We start from the raw sequence: 21,272 nt of genomic DNA, 5'->3' as shown, positions 1-21,272 counted from the left end.
CTTTTTCAATTCCAATAACAATACCTGTCCTTTAGTATCAGCCGATACAGAGTACTGATACCAATACTAACTCTGTCCAACCTAACTCACCTGATATTTATACAATTACGTTTTTAAAATATTTTATTTTTGTAAAAACGTTCTGCGTCACAAATAAAACACACTCAGCTTGGCTACATGGCATTTACTTGTTGGATTATATTTATTAAATGCTTAAGAAAACTTATTTTTGTTTATTTACTGTATATATTTATTATTTACTATTTTTTCAATTCGTAAAAAGATGTTTAACAACGTAAGTAAATGTAAAATCTTTATTGTGCAAAACATTAAAAACAGAGCTGAACAGTGTACAGATAAACCTGTGGTGATTACACATCAGCACACAGCAGCTTCCCTGTCTCAAAAACGGAGCTAAATATTGTTTCACATCCAAATTTTTGGAAGAAGCAGCTCAGCCGTTCAGGTAAGCGGCTCCATTAGCGTGTTCTTAACAGCAAAAACTTGCTTGTTATCCCACGTGTTGTTAAGGTCTGTCTACTGGCGCGCATGCATGCATGCATCAGAAATTACTGCATGGTGTCAGTCATATGTATCGGTATCCCCTTCACCAATACTGATACTGCATTTAACTGCCAGTATTGGCATCAGTATCGGTGCAATGCTAGGTCTGGGCTTTGCCGATTTTCTCTGTATGCACCCAACCCCGCGTCAAGTTTCCAATTTAGCAGACTTGAAACTTGATGCAAACTTCTTCCACTACAGCCATTCACACCTGTGACCATCAGCAACCATTGTCTGCAATGGATGCCTCTCACCCACCCCCCACAACTGGAATGTCCAGTGATGATACATTCACTGCCAATCAGGTGAAGACTGAACTGAAAGAGTAAAGCGGTGGAACCTGATGGCATTGAACCAAGGGTGCTGAAACTGTGTGTAGAGCAGCTGTGTGGAATGAGGTGGATGAATCCATCATCTCATGGATAATGGACTACCTGACTGGACGACCCCAGTATGTGCGACCTAGTCTCAGACAAGGCTGTGTGCAGTGTTGGGGCACTCCAGGGGACTGTGTTAGCTCCATTAACAAAAGTGCTCTGAACAAAATAAACAAACTTATTAGGAAAGCTGGCTCTGTTGTAGGAGTCAAGCTGGACTCTTTGGAGGTTGTGGCAGAACGGAGGATGCTCAGCAAGCTGTTAGCCATCTTGGATAACACCTCACACCCTCTGCATGCTACACTGGATAAACAGAGAAGCACATTCAGTGGCCGACTGTTACAGCTGCGCTGTGTTAGAGATCTTTCTTACCCACTGCTATAAGGCTCTACAACGAATCTTCGTATAAAAATAAACCAGCTTTGAAAGGCTGGCTTCTCTCTTTCTGGGTGCCGCAACGCCTGTGCAAAAATCCAGCCCTCACCCAGGTATCATAAGTCACTTCACACTTTGATTGAAGGTCTAGTCAGATGCCAACACGCTTTTAGTTGTTCTTTTGTTTGCACATGTGGTAGGCTTGTCTTTGCGCACCCTTGCACATCAGATCTGAGGATTTATAGGGAATACTGACTGGCAAATGAACAAACTTCCCCCAACAAGCTCATATCGGTACTGTTTGTGAAGTCCTCTGCCAAATCTGCTCAAGTCTTTCTTTGTATGTCTGGGATTTCCAGTCCAAGCTGCAGTGAATACCCTAAATAGAAGGCCATCGTACGAGATAAAAGAATTTCAGCCCCAAACAAGAATTGGAGAGTATTGTGGGAAGCAGTATAACTAAAGCTGCTGTTGGCACCTACAGCAGTATTCGTACATTAGCCAGAACAGTTGTTTCTAATTTCCTTTTGTTTGCTCGTGAAGTCCTAGCATTGTGAAGGCCATGTTTACTTGCAAATTAGCTTTAGAAAGGAACAATGGAGACATTATGAGGCAGTTTTTCTTTTTTTGAAAGTTATTTCAACATGATTTTAATATATACTTCCTTTTGCAGGGTTGCAGTGGTGGTCTTATACAGTTACAGAGATGACTACTACAAGATTCTTCTATGAACCTGATGTCCCTTCCCCATTTCCCTTATCAAAAGCGGAACTTTTTTTTTCTCCCTGAAGAGAAGTATATTCTTGAAGGTTTACGGCTTCTGAAAAGAATGCAATTTACATTTCTACACAGAAATGGTGCCAAAGGAACAAATGGATCATGGAGTGTTATCATAGGGTCCAGCACTTACCAACTTTGAAACTCTGTAGTTTCTAAATATGGACTCTCAGCATAGTGAGATTTTGTCAATCTTTATTTTCATAAAACAGAAATTTTAAGGAGGACTCCAGGAGTGTTACCACATGACAATGTATTATAAGTGCTGAAAAAGACATATTAAATCATGTATTTTTCCTTACCAAAAAAAAGCTGCCCTCTTTGTGTAACTAGGCAGAAAGTTGTGGAATGGAATGCTGTAAACGTCTACACTTCATGCCTCTGTAAGCGGCATTAAATTCTTTGAGCCTAATTCTAGTTCAGTCTGTTGGAGTTTCCGCCTTCTCTCTCGGAAACACTGTTAATGATGATTGCCTCATCATCCCGACATCTCCACTGACAGCTGTTAATTACTGCTTTACTGAGTAAATAAGTCTGCAAATCAATGTGCCGAGATTAAACTTCAGGGGTTTCTGGCAGGAGTCATAATTAAAAAAATAACAGTTTGAGTACCATGTGAAAATGAGGACATTCAAGACAGTGATCACACATTTTATTCAAAAAAAGTGTAAATGTTACATTAAAACATCTAAGAAATATGTATTTACAGTTTGCAAAAAGTAAAATAAATAAGCTTGAAGAATAAAAAGCAGATAGAAATGGAAATGTACAGCAGCTTTGGCTACTAATGTTCGTCAACATCCAAACAACACACATCTCCGTTACTCAAACTATAGTTTAGTATTAATAAATAAACTATGTGAAAAAATAAATAATGTACTCTTCATCTATGGTTCATCTACTTTTTTCACATGTAGGAAATACAAACTGCAGTTGGCCTTCTCTATTGGGTAAGTCAACAGCTGTGGTTCAAAATTGCCTAAAACTGCTCGCTGCTTTGTGTCTGTCCTCTCCCCCTTCATTACAACAATGACGCAAATAAAAAATGTCTCCAACATTTTCCTATTATTAATGTTGTGCAACACTCTGTGGGTTTAGGTTTTTTTTCTCCTGTTGTTACTTGAAAGAAACCCACACAGAAATACTGTTTACTAAAGCTGTTTGGATATACTGTGGCCCCTAAAGTATTTGGACACTTGAACCATTGAAGTTTTTTAAGATACTTCATGTTTAACAAAACAGTATTTGTTTCAGAGAAAAACACTATTAGCACATCAAAAAACTGTTTGTAGACTGTGTTTCTTTGCAAGTCTGCAAAGAAATTGCTCAAACAGAAGTGTATCTACAGCAGGATATCGATCTGAAACACCCCAGCTGCCTTTTGAAAGGTCTTGGAATGGTCTATTTAAAATAAGTGCCTCCTGTTAGGACCGTTTGTTTCTTGAAACAGTGAACTTAAAAATTGAATATGGCACAAATGTGCAAATACTTTGCGGGCCCACTGTATGAATTCCCTCTTCACGTGTGACTTTTTCCAGGAATATTTCACTGCTTTTTCAGTTGGTAACAGTTGTAATAAGACACATTCTGTCCTGCGTCATTCTTGTGGATCATTAGCCTGTGGATCTTAAGTCATCAGGGTCAAATTGGATAATGAGGCCAATAGTTTCACTAGGTATAAAAATAGCTGTAATTTAAACATTATCACCTAGTAAACTAAATGCATCCATTCAGTTTTGCTTACATGAAGTATTGAAATGGCTTTGGCCTCAGCATGCAGCGCTGAGACGTTCTGTTTTCTGCAGCTTGTCATTGTCAGTGTGCTAGTTGGATTGGGCAGTTCTTTACTTTGTGCACGTGATTTTCTTACTTCTTTGCTAGAGGCAGATGCATTCAGTTCTGATGAATGTTCAGTTCAGATCTGTCTTCCCATCAGATGAATTATAACGGTTTTGATTTACTAGGCTTGGTTTACTATTATGCTGAAGTGTCCTGAACTGTGGACTTTTAGTCTGAGTTCTTAATTGCTTGATCTTACCACTTGAGAGGAAGCCATGACAGAAAGCACAGAATGACTAAGACTACAGGTAATACACTTGGAAATAGAAATTTATCAAATGTAAACCAGAGATTAGGAGCCATTTTCTTTCCTCTTGCAGACTCTAGTGTTTGTCCAAGTTCAGTATATAGTTCAGTCGTAACAGAGTCTGATTATTTTTCCCCTGCCAAAGTCCAAGAAAAAAAATCAGCCAAGTAGCTGCCCTCTAATTATGTCACTGCTGTGAATGGACAGCCAGCCAATTTGAAGCAAACAAACTGCCTGAGCAAACTTAAAAACAAAAAACCTCTTGAAGCAGATCTCCTGACCTAAAGCATTTGTGATGGTATGTCCTTAAAATAAATGTAACTGTCTTTAAAGAGGCAGTAATCTGTGATTCAGTCATAGTCAAAAGTTCCTAAGCTTTATGCCATCTATCCAGCATGGACTGATATGGCGTGGAAGGATCGTCCATGTCCATGAAGGTACGGTTCCCCTCTTCACTGCTCCTGAGACAGCAATGTAGAGTCTTTAAAGCTCCCAACATGGTATAAAAGGCAAAAAAACAAAACAATACACAATGTAATAAAATGAGATCACAAATTTCACAATACGTCTTTCCTCCACGGGAGACCAAAGAGTTTTGTGAATCGACAGCCGGCAGAAGAATCCTCAGCATGTGGTGAGAGTTTCTCTCTTGAATGTATGTGAAATGGAGGGGAGATGAAAGGAAACATCCTGTAGTCCTGCCAGTTGACCTCTGAGATATTAGCGCTGGACCCTCGTGTGTCCATTGCTGAGCTTGGCCCGCGGGATGCTGATCCGCTCCCCGCAGGGCGAGCTCACGTCTGGGGAGAAGGTCATACCACAGTCGTTCTTCACGCTCTGGAACTTGTTCTCCTTGGATGGCTCCATGTACACAACAGAGTTCTTGTTCACGTGCTTCTTCAGGATCACGGTCTAGGGAGGGGAAATGGGAAAGATTCCAAAAGGCTTCATTAAAGGAACACTGCTCGCTTTCAGGCTGGGAGAAAAGCCCTGCCAGCTTTTCGACTCAACAGCACGTCTTACTAGCTGTGTGTGGTGAATGTTTCGCTGTAACAGGATCTCATAAAAATATGAGATTAATTACATTTCCCATGACACACTAATTTCATTTCGTCAGAGTGTTGAGAAAAAACTCCTATGAAAATCTTGTTGCAGTTAGTGGATGAAAAATCATATAAATCTCAATTAACTTCATGAAAGGCATGTATTCATGAATGAGTATTATGGGTCATTAATCAGCCATTAAAAAACAGTCCATATAAGCTCAATTAACTAAATCTAATATTTTTACTTGGCTAGTGGTACTGGCAAGATATTTTTGTCATCATGAAGATCTTTAGGCCAGTTTCACACATACAACCTCTGCATGGGGTGAGCGATGGGAAATGTCTTTTCGTTTATGAGATTTTTTTCTGCACACGCCAAGCAGCAAAATGCAGTGAAATAAACTATGAAAAATGATAAACACAAAAACTGAATACAAACATCAAAACATGGATTCTACAATTCTTGGCCTTTATCAAACGAAACGTTAGGTGACCAAGTTTTGCTACATTCTCATTTTTTGGTAGATCTACAGACATGAAATAATTGTCCAATCACAAGTCACAAAACTGCTGAGGCTAAACGAGTGCAACATGCTCTTTTAAAGTAACCGATTAACCTTAAGTATCGACTGACTATACTATTGTGAATCAATGATAGATGCCATCTAATGTCACAGCCAACCAAGGCAAAGAAAAGTCCCATCCCAGGCTTTAAAATGTAATAAAGGAATTATTGATCTCCTAATCCCCAAATTCTTTTAGGATGCTGTCTTTGAATGTCCATATCAGTCCTAATATGTTATCTGGTTTCAAAAGCGCAAGGCAGCAGTGTGTATATATATATATATATATATATATATATATACACACACATATATATATATATATACATACACACACACATGCAGTTTTAAAAATGTACTGCACCATCGCAGCACATGGGACCTGTAGCAGTCATGCTGTCACATCGCTCATGTCATACAGAGGTGGTATGTGGGAAACAGGCCTTAGAGAGGGCTCACCTTTTTGGGCGCACTGTAGCAGGACATCTGAACCCACTTCTTCTTCTTGTTGATGAGAATGGCCACAATGAGGAAAATAACTATAGCCAAGAGGAGGCCAGCAAGAATCCAGGCTGCTGATTGGTAGATGAGGGACATTTCTGTCTGGCTTGGAATGTCCTCGCTCAGATTCCGATCATCTAGATGAGAGTTTTGCATCAAATGTCAGATTACTTCCAGCTCACACACAAATATTCTGAAATTGATACATTTCCAAATCAATTCAAATAAAAACAGCTTAGTTCTCCCTTCACTGTGGATGTGTTTCCCTTGGCTGTGGCGCCATGTCCGCTTTTTCTGTACTAGCGTGGTGGATCTGCAATTTATTATCAGCCAATCTTGATTTCATTGTCAACATTTTTTGAAATCCACAAAGCTTTCTTTTCACTCAGCATGTGGAAGTTTACGTTCAGTTCATTTGTCAAGCTGTGCCACTGGCTTGTAGTGTCTGTCAACAGTCATCAACCTTTTGGGATGCACTGATGGTAAAGGCATGACTAATGTTGTAACAAATCCTTCTTTGTGATCGTAATGTAATTCTGGAAGGGGCTACTCAGTTGGCATGATGGGTTTTGATGTGGTGTTTTTGGTTGGACTCTACCTGTGATTGCAACAACAGGAGGCACTGTATGCATGGTGATCCAATCAGTTTCACTTGCAGCAGTGGTAGCGGTGATATTGGCCTTGGGCTTGGCTGTTGTGGTCGACATCATTATCGGCACTGAGGTTGTCGTGACCTCTGTAGAATGGAGAAACGAAAAACAAGACATTTTTAATCACAAACAAGAATGTCAGTCACAGTCGCCAGTCTTATCGCAAGATGTTATTCAGAGCGTTGTGGTTAATCAGAGCGTTGCAGTTTGTTGGTATAAATGGCAGTGTGATTACCCATTTACTCTGTTTGAAATAAACATAAAGCAGAAGATGAAACGGCTACAAATCATAGCAAACAATGCCTGCAACTATTCTTTCCTCAAAAGGAAAAGCTGAGTGAGTGATTTGCCTCTTGCACTCAGAGCGCCGCACCCCTTCAAATGCAGACAGGAAAGACGTGTGAATATGCGGATGCCGGAGGAATGTTTTAGTTGCTTGGACCCGGGCTTGTGTCATGTGGAATGTCGCTGTGAAGGGAGTTGTGTATGCCCATGTGCAGCTCCAGAGGGAATGGCATGTGCAGGACTCCAGTTTGGGTTGTTGGGTTCAGACAAATATTTCAAGCTCTGCTGGGAACCAATGATTTAACCCATGTCAGAACAAGCAGTTGTGATGAGCATGTCAGAATGATCTAACCTCTGCTGAAACAATGTTTTGACAGAGATGACTGACAGAAAAACTGCCACCAACTAATGTACCTCAAGTGGTGTTTTTGAATTCATTTACAAAATAAAATAAAATCAGAAATTCTAACATAAATGGAAGCATTCATTTTAAACAGTTTTCGTGTTCCTTTAATGCAGTGGTTCTGAATTCCTGGCTCTGGAATAGCCCTACTACACAATTTAAGCTTCATTACATAATTTTTCATTACATCATATTTTTAAATGACCATTTAATGACAATAACAGCCATTTTTATCAAGAATGAATTATTAAACAGTACTATATAATAAAATAATCTGCTGTACAGAATTAAGGTTTATTGGTGCTTTAACAGATTTGTTGTTTGAACTGCACCACACAATAAAATTTCAGTTTCAAAACACAGGAAAATGTGTCCAAAACGGACCCGAACCAGCCCATCATAACCTAAAGTGCTGAATAAAACCTGGTGCAGATTACATGACCATTTAATTACGCTAACAGCCATTTTTATATCAATGATAAAAAATAATTTTAAACAATACTATATAATAATAATAAAATAATCTGCTGTGCAGAATTAAGTTTAAATGATGCTTTAACACATTTGTTCACCAACCACTTACATCCTTACTGTTTTCATTCTGTATAAGCTTTCTATATTACTATGCTCACGCTATGCTATACTGATATAACAAGGTAGGATTGATCTGTTTAATCTTACAAATTCTTTACATACAACATCACATGTAGCATATATAAAATATTTTTCACCCAACGCACTTAGCTATACTCTCCTGAATCGATTTGCTGTTCATTTCTGCTGCGTCTATTTTTTTCACAAAGGCCTAATTTTATTTAGTAGATAAAATCTATTAAAAATGGCCAGCAGGATATTAGAACCCAAAAACGAAAAAAAAACCTGCCCAGAGCCAGCAAATACTTGGGAAATTACGTCCGGACCTGAAGTGAACAGTTGGGTCTTGTTGGATTCAGACAAATATTTCGAGCTCTACTGGGAACCAGTGCTTTAACCCATCTCAGTACAAGCAGATGTGAATAGCTGGAGAAATGAGAAATTAAAGGTACTTATATTAGAGCACTCAATAATTTACCCCCCCCGGGACCAGACCAATAGTAACTTACCCAGGCAGTGTGGACAGCACTGGCCTTTGCGCAGAACTGGAACTCTGCAGTTGGCAGCAGGGGCATCGCTGGGAGAAGCACTGAACAGTCCCATTGTTGCAGATACAGCTGGTACAGGCGTTAGGCTTCCATGAATCACCAGCCAGTAGGACGTCTCCATCACTGGAGATACAGTACTCTCGCTGGCTGCTGTTGAGAGGAAGCAGGGAGCTGAGCGTGTCCTCTGAGAAACAGAAATGCACAACAGGGTTAACACAAATCTTAAATGCACATTTTTGAGTACATGCTAAAACCACAGTCCTTATAACAAGCTATGGGTGTGCAGAGGAGATCTGATCAGTAACAAGCTGCTTAAGTTGTACTGATGTGTAAGAGAGGAAAACAGCCTTTTAGCTTCACAAGCTCAGATTTATTTGTAAATTCTACAGTTAACACTTCTGGTTCAGTTGCTGGCCTGCAACGAAAGTACTGCACACCCCAACTACACTTTCCACGCAGATTGCTGGTAGTGTCATTTAAATTTGAGTCGTTCCCACGTTTCCTGCCACAGAGGCCCCTCCATTCATCAAAGCGCTGAATTTGACAGTCTACATTTAGCTGCAAGATGGGCTGATAAGCCTGACGGGCAGTTTGTGGGGAGGGCCAGGAGTTTCTCAGGCAGTCATGCGAATCTGATTTAAGGTTGGAGTTAGAGGGATAGCAGAGGTGGTTCTGTTGTTTACTACATAGAGGGTGTTTGAGGCATGAATGGCCGGCTGTCTAAAGGAAAGCACAAAGGAGTTTTTAGAAAAGAAAAAGTAGAAGAAGAAGAAAAACAAAAAAAAAAAAAAACACATGTTTCTTGTCTCAGCGTGGGCATGTAAAGACATCCAGTTTGGGCCGGTCGGTTTATTGGTCTGGGGCAGACAGTAAAGTGCCTCCACGGAAAGCTTTCACCTTTTGCCCAACCAACTGCTTGCTAAAAGAAACGTGCTAAAAAAAATCATTTGAGGAGTATCATCAGTCAGATGGTCTTAAACCATATTTGACTTTTCACTCCCATTTGCTTCACAAATGTTAAGTGGAGAAAAAAGAAAAACAGCTGTTAACAAGTACTGAAACTTATACAACCATACACAAAAATTACATTTTGTTCAAACTACAAACACATTCTCTATAGAAAATACACTTATGTGTCATTTTTACAGCAAATTTTAGTTCACATTCTATTTATTTGAGTGTAACAAAAAAAAATTAAAATATTAAATCTTTGCACAGGCCATATTTTGTCTTTTTCTAAAATATTAAATTCAGCAAATAAACAGCAACTGCATTAAAATGTGCAGAAGCGTGTTCTCTGTAGAGGATGTGTTAACTTATTTTCACCAGAAGTGCCTGAACCTTTGCATACAACTGTACTGGCAGTGTGCAATCTACAGACCAAATTTTTAATTTTGTCCATTTTTACAGATGGATATGTATGCCCTACAGTTTGAGGTTACTTAACAACCTGATCCAGTTTGATGCAACTGTGTGATGATTTAGACACGCAGTTTACACAGTCCTGATTAGGGGAGTATGCGCTTCCATCACGTGTTAACAAGGGGTGTAACAATCCATCATGAGCTCGTGATATCGCAATACAAACCTGTGGAGATGATTATGCCATCTAATGCAAATGCATTGTTCAAACATCAAATTTTGAAAATGATCAGCACCATTCAACACCTCACTCCAGCACTCCTGCCTGCCTGCCAGCTCGAACGTCTTCAAGTTATGCAATAACATGATTACAGTCATAATTGTTCTTCATTCAAATTTGGTTCAAAATATGAGAATACCAAATTGTGAATCTAATTAAGGCCTGAGTGTATCATTATACCCCTTCTTGTTTGCTATATTAGCCTTGTAGCTCCAGTGCAAAACTAAAGCAGCAAACAAGTCTTGGCTGACATTTGTGGTAAGGGGATAATTCCTAAGCCAAAACAGAATTGAACGTTCCTGCGAGTAGTTACTTGAAGTGAGAGATACCTGGGCAGACGTAACAGCAGGTGTCCTTGCTCCTGATCGGTGTCTGGCAGAGGGTAGGTGGACATGCTTCTGTATCACATAGCACCCGACCCTGCCTGCAGGTACAGCGAGTGCATCTGTCCAGATTCCACGTTTCACCCTCAACGTAAAGATCTCCTCCAGGTGCACGACACACCACCATGTCCATTCCATCTGGCTGGCCACTGCCTGACTCATCTGTATCAAACCAAGAGAATTCAAGCTGGGTTAAAGTAATACTACACCAATGCGTGAACACTAGCATTAAAGGAACTCGTTTGCACTCGTATCCATTGCTGACTGCAGTGAGATTTCTTTTGCACCTTTGGACATTTACTCTCTAATGGGTACAGCCTCCATATTGCTAAAGCCTATTTTTGGTCAGCTGTCTTAAATTTTTACAAAAGGGATATCAGAAAATAACCATGTAATGTATTACTTGTATTACAACAAGTTTGTTTTAGGTGAAAGCATATTACATATGCTTTTGTTTGGTGGGGTTTATTTCATCCCTTTCCAGTCAGTCGGCTGACCATTTGATGTGAACAGTGGTTGGTTTAGTTGAGCTCTAGGAGCGGCCTGTTTGCTTTGTGACTCATGGTTTTATTTTGCCCACACTAGAAATGGAAGATATTGCAGTAAGAGGTATAACAAGTAAAAAAGTGTGTCAAATGTGCACTTTTGAGGTGCCCTATTGACCCAAGCCAACCACAGAAGGCCTTGAAAACTTCACTCTCCTTTGCTTGGATTCTGGGAACTAAAGCTACTCTTCTTATGGGTTTCATATTAATGAGAGATCCATTAGCAACAGCAGAACAGGGAAGGAGTTGATTTGAAGTGTTTTTAAAGTTGGAATTGTTGTACAATACTGAGTATGTTCATCTAAACAAAAAGGCTGCTTTGTATTATTTAATTCAAATTGTTTGAGTGAATAAATCCCATTAAACTGGTTGTTGTCATATGAAATTTTTTAGGGTGAATGGAGAAACCAGCTTTTACAGTGATTTTTTTTTTTGACAACAAGCTATGCAATTTCGTATTTCTGTACAAGCTACTTCAACCTTGGGAGGATGGTTGGATCAAGCTTAACCGACTGAAGTGTAGCATCTCACTCGTGGTTCCATGAGAACATATGACTGGCTTGAATATGTCTTGCTAAATATTTCTAATCCTGCATATTACAGAGCTGATTGGTGATTACACTGCATGTGGTCTGTATTTTGTCACTGTGAACACAATGCATTTTCTATGCAGTATTACAGCAATGAAATCTGAAATGGACTAAAGATAAGAATAAGAGTCTGGACACTCAAATCAAAGCTAAAATAGGGATTTCAGGTCATCCTACACATAAGCCACAGTGTTCTTTAATGCCATATCTATAAGCCTCCAAGCATCAGAATCTGGCCTAAATGCCACACTCCGGCCTGACGGTACTGGGCACAAAAATAAACAATGTTTAGCTAGAGAAGAAATGCCCCATGCATGACCCCAGTGACAGTAAACCATTTTATTAATTTCAGTGTGTCAGTCTGGACCATGCTTTCCATCACTATATAAAGGTGCACGATGCTTCATTTCTTGTTGGATGTGAGCATGTGATCTCATTCAGAACAGAATTCAAATCGGCAAGTGTTTATTATAGTTTTGGTGAATTAGAGTAACAATAAACCACAACTCATGTGACTGATATTCCTATTCATGTGTTTTCTTGTTCAAAATGGTAATTTGTGGATAACAGAATAAAAATCTTTGAATGTTTGGCCTTGGTACATCACATTCCTTACATGATGTATCCAACAGCAGCAGATATTGCATGATTAGGTAAGAGTAGATAAAATGACTGAAAAGGCAACTTTTCTGCATCATCCTTAAAGTGTTAAGAAATTCTGACTGTAATGTTAAGTGTAACTTTTAGGGCTAGTTTGTACGTACCATCACAGGTGGGACAGCACTGGTGTGGCCTGAGCACAGGCTGTCTGCAGGTGGGCACCGGGCAAGATATGAGAACACACATCTCACGGCCAGCGTGGCAGTAACAGTCTCTGCAGCCATCGTGCCAACCCTCGCCTTCCTCAAAGCGCAGGCCATTTGCGGTCAAGCAGTAGCTTGGCAGTGGAGGAGGAATGGTAGTGCTAACAGCATGCTCACTCTCTGAAAAAAATAAACACACATATACATACTCTTTAGGCTTCTAAATGTTCTAAAAGGTTTGGATCTACCTACTGTAAGTGACCAAAATGTTTTTTTCTGGCAAGAAAAAGGTGCTTCTAAGACAGGAAATGTAACCTCCAAGCTATTGAAATTTATAGTGAATATAACCTCATTTTACTGTGTTCAGGTTTAACAGTTCGTTTTCCTGCACATAAAGTAACTAAATCATTTCCCTTTAACGTTTGGCCCAAAATAACACCTACATTTTCACCATAGTGGGTATGGGGCAGTATTCTTACTAAATGTGGTAGGGTCTTATTACGCTGTGACTGGAAGGGCACATACTTTGAATTTATTTGCACATCTGTGCCACGTAAACCAGCCACAACACCAAGCCCCGACATGTGTTTGTTTCCTTTCACAAAACAGGCCTTTTTTTATTTACAGGGAACAAAATCTGCTTTTCACATTTGATGTCACCTGATGCAGCTGTTTCAGAATAGCTTTACCTTGTTTGTGTCCACAAGGACCAAAAAATATCCTAGCCTAAAGTATTCATAGGATTCATGAGAAGAAATAAAACAAACTCAAGCTGAATTAATCGTATGCTAAACCTTCATGAACTCGGTTGTTTTATTTATCTTGAATAAACCTGGCAAACAAAAAGTTGCTTTTATAGCACTAGAGCAAAATGTCCAGTCATCACCTCAAAACTGACCTCCCTCTGCCACAGAAAAACTGGGAGGACATGAGTTATTTCATGCTGTGTCTACAGCATTTGGTGAACCAAAAATAAAGAACCTTAAACATAAACAAGATACGATATTTAAAGATAAAACATTTAAATAAATGTTTCTTATCTCTTCATATCCGCTGGTGTGGTGCAAAGCTATTACACTTTACATGACCTGTTTTGGTAGCGGAACCAGACTCACTTGAGGCTATGACCTATTGCTGCGTTCCAGATGGGGCTACATTATGGCCATGGGTTAGAGCTGACAGAGACAATCAAGTCTGCTGTGAATCCACTTATCAAGAAAAAAATCTCATTTCTTTCAGAAGCTGATGGAAAAAAAAAACGATAAAAACGACAAAAATGACTTGAAATACATCTAAATAGATATTTAGGCGACACAGCTGATTAAAACTGATTAGATGCTCTGTGTGGCTCCACTGACAATCATTTAAAATGTCAGCATGTATGGAAGTACAGAAAGGAGGTGGCTTGGTTTACAGCACCTGGCATCTGCTCCACAAAGAGTTGAATAACAAAGTAATAAAGATTACAGTTTACATTCTTGTAATCACATTACAGTTTGTGACTTGATCAGTAATACCTTACTTGCGTTACTCATACGTCTCAAAAAGAGAACAATATAAATTTTCTGCAAAGCATTTAAATCATAAATTGCATCTTTATACCTCATTGAGCCAAACCATTATGACCACCTGCCTAATATGCTGCTGGTCCTTCGCCACTGATTAAGCTCCAACTTGCCAATGGTACGGACTCTACAAGAACCCTAAAGGTGCGCCACTGGGTATGGCACCGACTTGTCTTCCTACCCAGTACATCCCAATGCCATCACTACCCTAGATAAACAGTGCCTGGCCATCCACATGATGTAAAAGAAAATTGGACTCACTGGACTAGGCGACCACCTTCTTCCATTGCTCCAAGGCCCAATTTCAACACTCGCATGCTCATTGTAGGTGCTTTTAACTGTGGACAGCGGTCAGCATGGGCACTCTGACCGCTCTGCAGCTACACAGCCCCATATACAGCAGGAGGTGTTGCACTGTGTGTTGCAACATTTGTGCCTTAGTGGCCCTTGCACAATTATAAGCCTTGGGTGCCCAACACCCTGTTGCTTGTTCATGGTTTGTTCCTCCTCTGACCACTGTCAGCAGGTCTTCACCACTGCTGACTGGGAGCACCCTACAAGCATTGTCGTTTCAGTGATGTTCAGACTCACTCATCTGGCCATAGTGTTCTGGCCCTTGTCAAAGTCGCTCATTTTCCTGCGTTCATCACATCGACTGTGAGAACCAACAGTTTGCTTATCATTTAACATATGCCAGGCCTTTATATGCGCTGTTGTTTCAAGATAATTGCTTAATCTGTGATGGTAATAATGTTTTGGCTCATCTGTGTATATTATCTATCTGTCCTTGTATGTAATTTCTGTGTGGGTACTTCCTGCACACACAAACATTTTATCACTTTAAACATTCTACAGTGGCACAGTATCTTTCCTCTAAATGATGACTACCTAACAATGCAAGAAATATGGTTTCAGATCGAATGATGCTTTGTCCAGACACTTACCTTTGCAGAGGCATACACTGCAGCCCTTCCTGTTCTGCTTGTAGCCATCACTGCACTGCTTGTCACATGTAAAGGGCGGACACTTAATGCAGCGACACATCTCGCAGCCAAGCTTGTTCCTCCTGAAGGAGACGAGATACAATTACAAATTTTGCTCAATGTTTTTGTGGCTTACAGAGGACAAAGGCAAGTAGGTTACCGTGCTCTTCTTTTAAACTTAAACATCTTTTAAAAAGAAGCAAACAAAATGATCTAAACTAGACTCAGTCTTTTCAGAATGAAACATGAAAAAATTCATTTTGTTTCAACCAGTGAGCTGAGTAACTTCAAATTCTGCTTATACAGTATGTGGCTTAGTGAACTGTTGCACATGATGTACCAGGTGCACTGAAAAACCACTTCATTTGTCATTTGTCACTGCTATAGTGCCATGAAAAGTACATGCCCCCTCCTGATTTCATCCATTTAGGCATATTTTCACACTTAATCATGTCAGATCTTCAAACAAAACTTAAAATATGGCAAAGGTAAACACAAAATGCAGTTTTTGAATGAGCATTTCATTTCCTGAGGGAAAAAACTGGTCCAGTGTGAAAAAGTAATTACTCCCTTAGTTACTCCATCAACCAGTTAACCAAATTTAATTGATAATTGGGACCATTTAAACTAGGCACAGCCAGGCTTGATTATGTCCAGCTCTGTCGAACCTAAACATGACCTAAATAGAAACCCTCCAACAACGTGAAGCAGGCTAAAAGGTCTCAATGAGCAGCATACTGTGCCACTGAATGAGATGAGAAAGTCACTGAAAGGGTTACAAAACCATTTCTAAGGCTCTGGGAAACCAGCATTAGAGCCATTATCTCCAAATAAAAAAACAGTAGTGAATCTTTCCAGAAGTGTCTGGTCTACCAAAAGAGCACAGTGACAAATAATCTTGGAAGTCACAAAAGACCTCAGACGAATATCTAAGGAACAGCAGGCCTCGCTTGCCTCAGATAAGATCAGTGTTCATGATTCCATCATCCCAAAGAGTCTGGGCAAAAATGGTATTCATGGGAGAGTTGCAAGGCCAAAACCACTGTTAAGCAAAAGTAGCACAAAGGCTTGTCTCACATTTGCCAAAAACAACCTGATGACCCCCGAGCCTTTTGAAATAATGTTCTGTGAACTGAGGAGTCAAAATTGGAACTGTTAGGGAGACAGAGGTTCTGTTACATCTGGCTAACACAGCTAAAGCTATTACAGCATTTCACAATTAGAACTTCTAAAACCATCAGTCAGACATTGTGGTGGTAGTCTGATGATCAGTAAAGTACAGTATAATTTATTAAAGTATTTCCATTTTCCATTTGATACTACTTTTTACTCCAGCAGGTGTTGTTACTCTGAAGTGAGAAGAAAAAAAGAATTTTTCATGAAAAAGTCACCTTTTACTAAGCCCTCCAGTTAAAAATTATTGTCATGCCATAGCTTATCAACTGTAACTAGGCAGGGGACCCCCGAAAAGCTTGCAGAATTTAACAAATTGATATTTTTAAATCGAGTACCTAAAATTTCAGGAGTTTGGAGGGAGAGTGAAATTTTACCCACTTCCTGAACACAAAGATAAGTTTATGACTGTTAAATTATCAGAATATATTTACTTTTTATACTTAAGTACACTTAAAAGCCAATACTCGTATTTTAAGTGGACAGAGTACTTTGTCTACCACTGTGTACAACCATGTTGAAAAGCAACAGAACTTAGCCAAATTAAAAGGTGGGAAAGAGTTTCACTTTCGAATATCATCTTTCTCAACTTCATCTGACCTTGCTTCTCTCTTTTTGCTCTATTCATCAACTGAATTATCCAAGATGTGCTTGCCTCAAGCTCTCATCATTTCTCACATCTCTCTCCAAATGAGGCATGCACACTGTGAGCTTTATCAGCTCTGGCTAAATTGCCAACAGGCGTTTCATCTAACAAGCCTGACTGATTGAGCGCAGCCAACAACCAACAAGATCATGTCTCTAGCCCTTCCATCTTTTGGAGCTCAGCCACAGAGTTCAGGAAAAGCAAACAACTTGACCCCAGTCTGCTCAGTGCACAAGTCCGCACGATGTGAAATCTCACAAAGTCACATCATGTGCTACATCACAAAATTTTACATCATGATGCACACCTGATGCATGTAGACACGTCATGTCCACACCAGTGAGATGTAAAAGCTTGGCTAATACATAAGCATGCAGTACAATAACTGAAAGCTCTTTGTTGAAGGTGCTCTGCAAAGTCCAAGGAGCCAGATGGTCAAGCCTGGTAGAGCAGGGCATATGGTTCTGCTTTCCTCCCCACTATATTAGTTCCCTTTGAAGAGTCCAGATAAAAGCAGCACCCAGAAACATGTGAGATCCCTGCGGTGCGCACGCCATTCCAGCACTAACAAAGCATGGTCTCCCCAGCCCACTTAACTCTTCCATTCATCCAGTCCTCATGGGTCCATGTTCAGAGGACATGAAGCGCTTCTTGTTTTCAAGATCTGCATAAAAGACACCTCTGTGCTCCATTTGAAAGATTTGACCACCTCTGCATCTGTCTCTGATGCTTACTTCCTTCTCTTGCTCTCTCTTTGACCTCTGATACAGGCTTCATTAGTAAATCCGATACACCTTCTCATCTATCACTGCAGAGAAACTCCACTACCTACAACAGCCGTTCCTAATCCATGTCCTGGAGTACCCCGGCCCTGCGCAGTGTAGTTTTTTCCTAACATGGTTTACACAGTTAAAAGTTTTTTCCAGACCCAAGGCTGTTTGCACCAAGAGGTCTGTACGTTTGGTTGGAGGAAGAAGATGTTTTTGAACCTGGGTGCAGTCCAGAAAACTCCTGTCAGTAACACTGGAAAACGGATGTCTGCAGAAACCAGATTTTTGTCTTTGATACCAAAAACAAGTGTAGTATCACAATGTGAAACCAAAACGATATTACGGCAGAAAAAAATAAACAACAAACTCCGATGTTTATTGAACACAGAAAAGTACTCAAATTGTTAAGAGTACAGAATACACTGTCAAAGCAGTGTTAGCCTATTTAGCCTTTTGTTATATCCTACACTTTTCTTGAGGTCCATTTATACAAACTCACACAAATATCATATCAAAAACAGGTATAATTTCAGTTATACATGACCATTTTTATCAATCAATCTTTTCATGATATAGGCCCCTTAAATAAAGTACTGAAAGTTAGAGTATCTGGGTCTGGATCTGTGATTGTTACTTACTACATTACTTCCTGTTTCAAGCTTTTCTTCTTTATTTATACAGTGTGGTCCAAATAATCCTTCTTCTGCACAAGTACAATGCAACATGAGTGAATTGCCATCATACAGTAAATCTACGGCTAACTGGTACAACACTGGATGCATAAATTAGGACTCATCTTACACAAGGTATTTTCTCCTCAGTGGACTATGTGCCAGCATGTTAGACTGTCTGAGAAATATATTTCCACTGTTTCTGGAACTAGATAAAATCAGCTAGAATAGTTAGCCTAGTTAGCGATAAAGCCTCTCTATATCTGCCTTCTCAACTATGTCCTTGGCAACACGTAACACATACTCACACAGTGTAATAAACACACTTAAAATTACCAGCAAACGCTTAAAATTTTACAGATGTTAAAATAATAAAAAAAAAAAAACGGCATTTCATTTATTTATTATTTTTTTCTGGATTATCTTGTGATGAAACCAAATGTATTTCAGTACTTGGATGCTGGGATCTCGAATGGTTAACCAAGTACTTCAATACATCCCTATTAATTAGCAGAAAATATAAAATAAATGTAAGACCAGAAGCCATTGCCCTATGATACCTTCACGAACCAACCTTAATTGTACTATCTGTGTCTGGCCTTTGTAAATACAACGAGCACCTACTTTGACACTATACTCCATGCTAGCCAGTGCAGCAGCAGAAGGCTTTCGCTCATTTGCTGAAACAGCAGTAATGTGTGTATTGAGCCAGACCCACAGTGGAGGCCCACAGTGTACAAACACAGAGATGGGGCGTCCCCTGACCTTTGGAGTTGGGCTTTGTTTAAAGTCAGCTTGTGGAATTTCACCGGGAACTACTGCTGGCTCGGCACAAATTCCAGTGGGCCCCCACCAATGGCCCCGCTATGTCCTGTCAGGTCCGATGATATTTTAGCCCCATTGAGAAGGGGAAACGGTTTAAGTCCTCCATTGTGTGGAGCCCAGGGGTGCTCCACTGTGCCAAATGTCAGTCCAAACAGCCGCTCCACTACGCGCCATGACACATGCTAGGCAAGCGAAGACTGTACTTTTCCTCCACCTCCACTCTTTTCCTAGGAGATGGAAAGGGCCACATTCATGCTATTTCTTTGTGGAAAGCAACTGAAACCTTATAGCTAATTGATTGCCCACGTTTGGCATCCATGAAAGGAACTAACACCAGCTTCATACTGAGTTCATTTCCAACTCGTCATACGATTGGCTTTTTTTGGAGATTTCACAAAAGCATCAAGCCCTTTCAACCTCAGAACTTTACCTAATATCAACAAACATATTCAAAGCGGAATATCTTTGAAAATCACTATAAACACAACTCTTCTCCCCACTGGGAAAGATGGACAGACAAAAGGCTCGATGTGCCCTGGCTTGGTGAGGGTTTCTAAAAACAGAAGTTTGAGAATCTGTGGGATGAAGTCTGTGCTTCCTGGTCCCATCATCCCCCCAAACCATATCCCAGCACTTAGCGAAGGCCCTATCAGCCCCATCTCTGGCAGAGGCTCCTCAACAGCATGGTTCAGATACCAGAGGAATTTCATGTAAGGCACACACAGGCTGCTTTTGTGACAGCGGGATGTTTGATCATTGTTTTGAAATGGAGGGATGCTTTATGAAATGAAAAGGGGCTGGCTTGGAGGTGAGGATCTGTAGGGAGTAAAGAGAAAAACTTCCAGATGTTTGCTTGAGTTAGGGGATTACTGGAAGAGAGGGGGTCCAGGCCAAGCCATTTTGAGCACACACCACAGCCAGGATTAGACGACTGAGAGTCAACCCTCTTTGATCTCTATGGAGAGAATCATCAGTACAGCAGCTAGGCCTAAAAAGTCTCTCTTTCTCTGTGTTCTGACCTGACGACTCTCTCTGTACATCAACACATCACTGCTGATATCTCTATCCGTCTGACTAGGACTGAGTCAAAAACAAAGCCGATCTGTGATACACTTTCTGACAAAGTTTGATGCTTACTCCCACCTATCCAGCTTTTTCAAAATGTTAATTAATAAATGAGCTTGTCATCTTTGTTTGCTTAAAATAATGTAAAATATTGTTTAGATTTTTCATTTGTCTTTGCAGAAACTTCAAAACAAAAAACAACTAAGAAGAGCTACCTTGTCATTTCTCACAAGTTTGATTCCCTTTATTGTTATGTCAGCACTCCCTGACCCTGTTTATACCTGGTCACTTCATATGACTAATTTGGATTGTGTCCCGGTAAGCTTTCAGCCAAATGCATTTACACTTGGTAGACAAATGTCTTAGGTTAGTCGGACTGAAATCAGATTGCTGTGAGGGACGGACTATCTGCTCATTACACAGCAACCAATTACCAATTGTTTATTTTAGTCTATTTGTTTAGTTTATTTTTGTTGATTGTCCACCTTCTGAAGTGGTTTGAGTGATCAGATTTGTATCTGTTTTAAATGCGTCTCGTGTGCGTTTACACTACATTTTTATGTGGCTTGGCCTTATCCAGATATAATCCTTATACTCACGAGCAATGGTGTGACCAGGTGTGAACAGGGTCATTGTCACCCAAATATTTCAGGCTTTTAAAGCACTTTTAGGGTAAAATAATTTGATATGTGCCTTTAAAGAGGCACTGCAGACAAAATTAATTTTAATTCTGTAGTAGTCACTAGAGCAAGATTTTCTGGTTTAAAGACTAGGAGAACCCCTTTCTGATGATGTATCTTGAATTAACTTTTGAAGAACTACAAGAAGTTACATACTTGAGG

The 21,272-nt window shown here is 39.9% G+C and overlaps 2 protein-coding genes across 3 annotated transcripts in view; one reads left to right on the top strand and one right to left on the bottom strand.

The window, feature by feature from the left end:
- The window catches only part of eif2ak4 (eukaryotic translation initiation factor 2 alpha kinase 4), a 56,528-nt gene extending 52,900 nt beyond the window's left edge, over positions 1–3,628 (top strand). For both annotated transcript variants that reach the window (XM_036592674.1, XM_036592675.1), the window contains exon 39: positions 1,990–3,628. In XM_036592674.1, the coding sequence (XP_036448567.1) occupies positions 1,990–2,047 (58 nt within the window). In that variant the 3' untranslated portion in view covers positions 2,048–3,628. The remainder of the gene's footprint in view (positions 1–1,989) is intronic.
- A 793-nt stretch (positions 3,629–4,421) lies between these two features.
- The window catches only part of LOC118823236 (cysteine-rich motor neuron 1 protein-like), a 64,955-nt gene continuing 48,104 nt past the window's right edge, over positions 4,422–21,272 (bottom strand). The window contains 8 exon segments of the mRNA XM_036592676.1: positions 4,422–5,091; positions 6,248–6,426; positions 6,888–7,025; positions 8,731–8,791; positions 8,793–8,953; positions 10,741–10,956; positions 12,694–12,912; positions 15,242–15,363. Of these exon segments, the coding sequence (XP_036448569.1) occupies positions 4,900–5,091; positions 6,248–6,426; positions 6,888–7,025; positions 8,731–8,791; positions 8,793–8,953; positions 10,741–10,956; positions 12,694–12,912; positions 15,242–15,363 (1,288 nt within the window). The 3' untranslated portion in view covers positions 4,422–4,899.

The sequence above is a fragment of the Colossoma macropomum genome, unplaced genomic scaffold (genome assembly GCF_904425465.1).
Source record: "Colossoma macropomum unplaced genomic scaffold, Colossoma_macropomum, whole genome shotgun sequence".
NCBI lineage: Eukaryota > Metazoa > Chordata > Actinopteri > Characiformes > Serrasalmidae > Colossoma > Colossoma macropomum.
The sequence above is the reverse complement of the archived record's forward strand: the minus strand, read 5'-3'. Positions and strand labels throughout refer to the sequence as shown.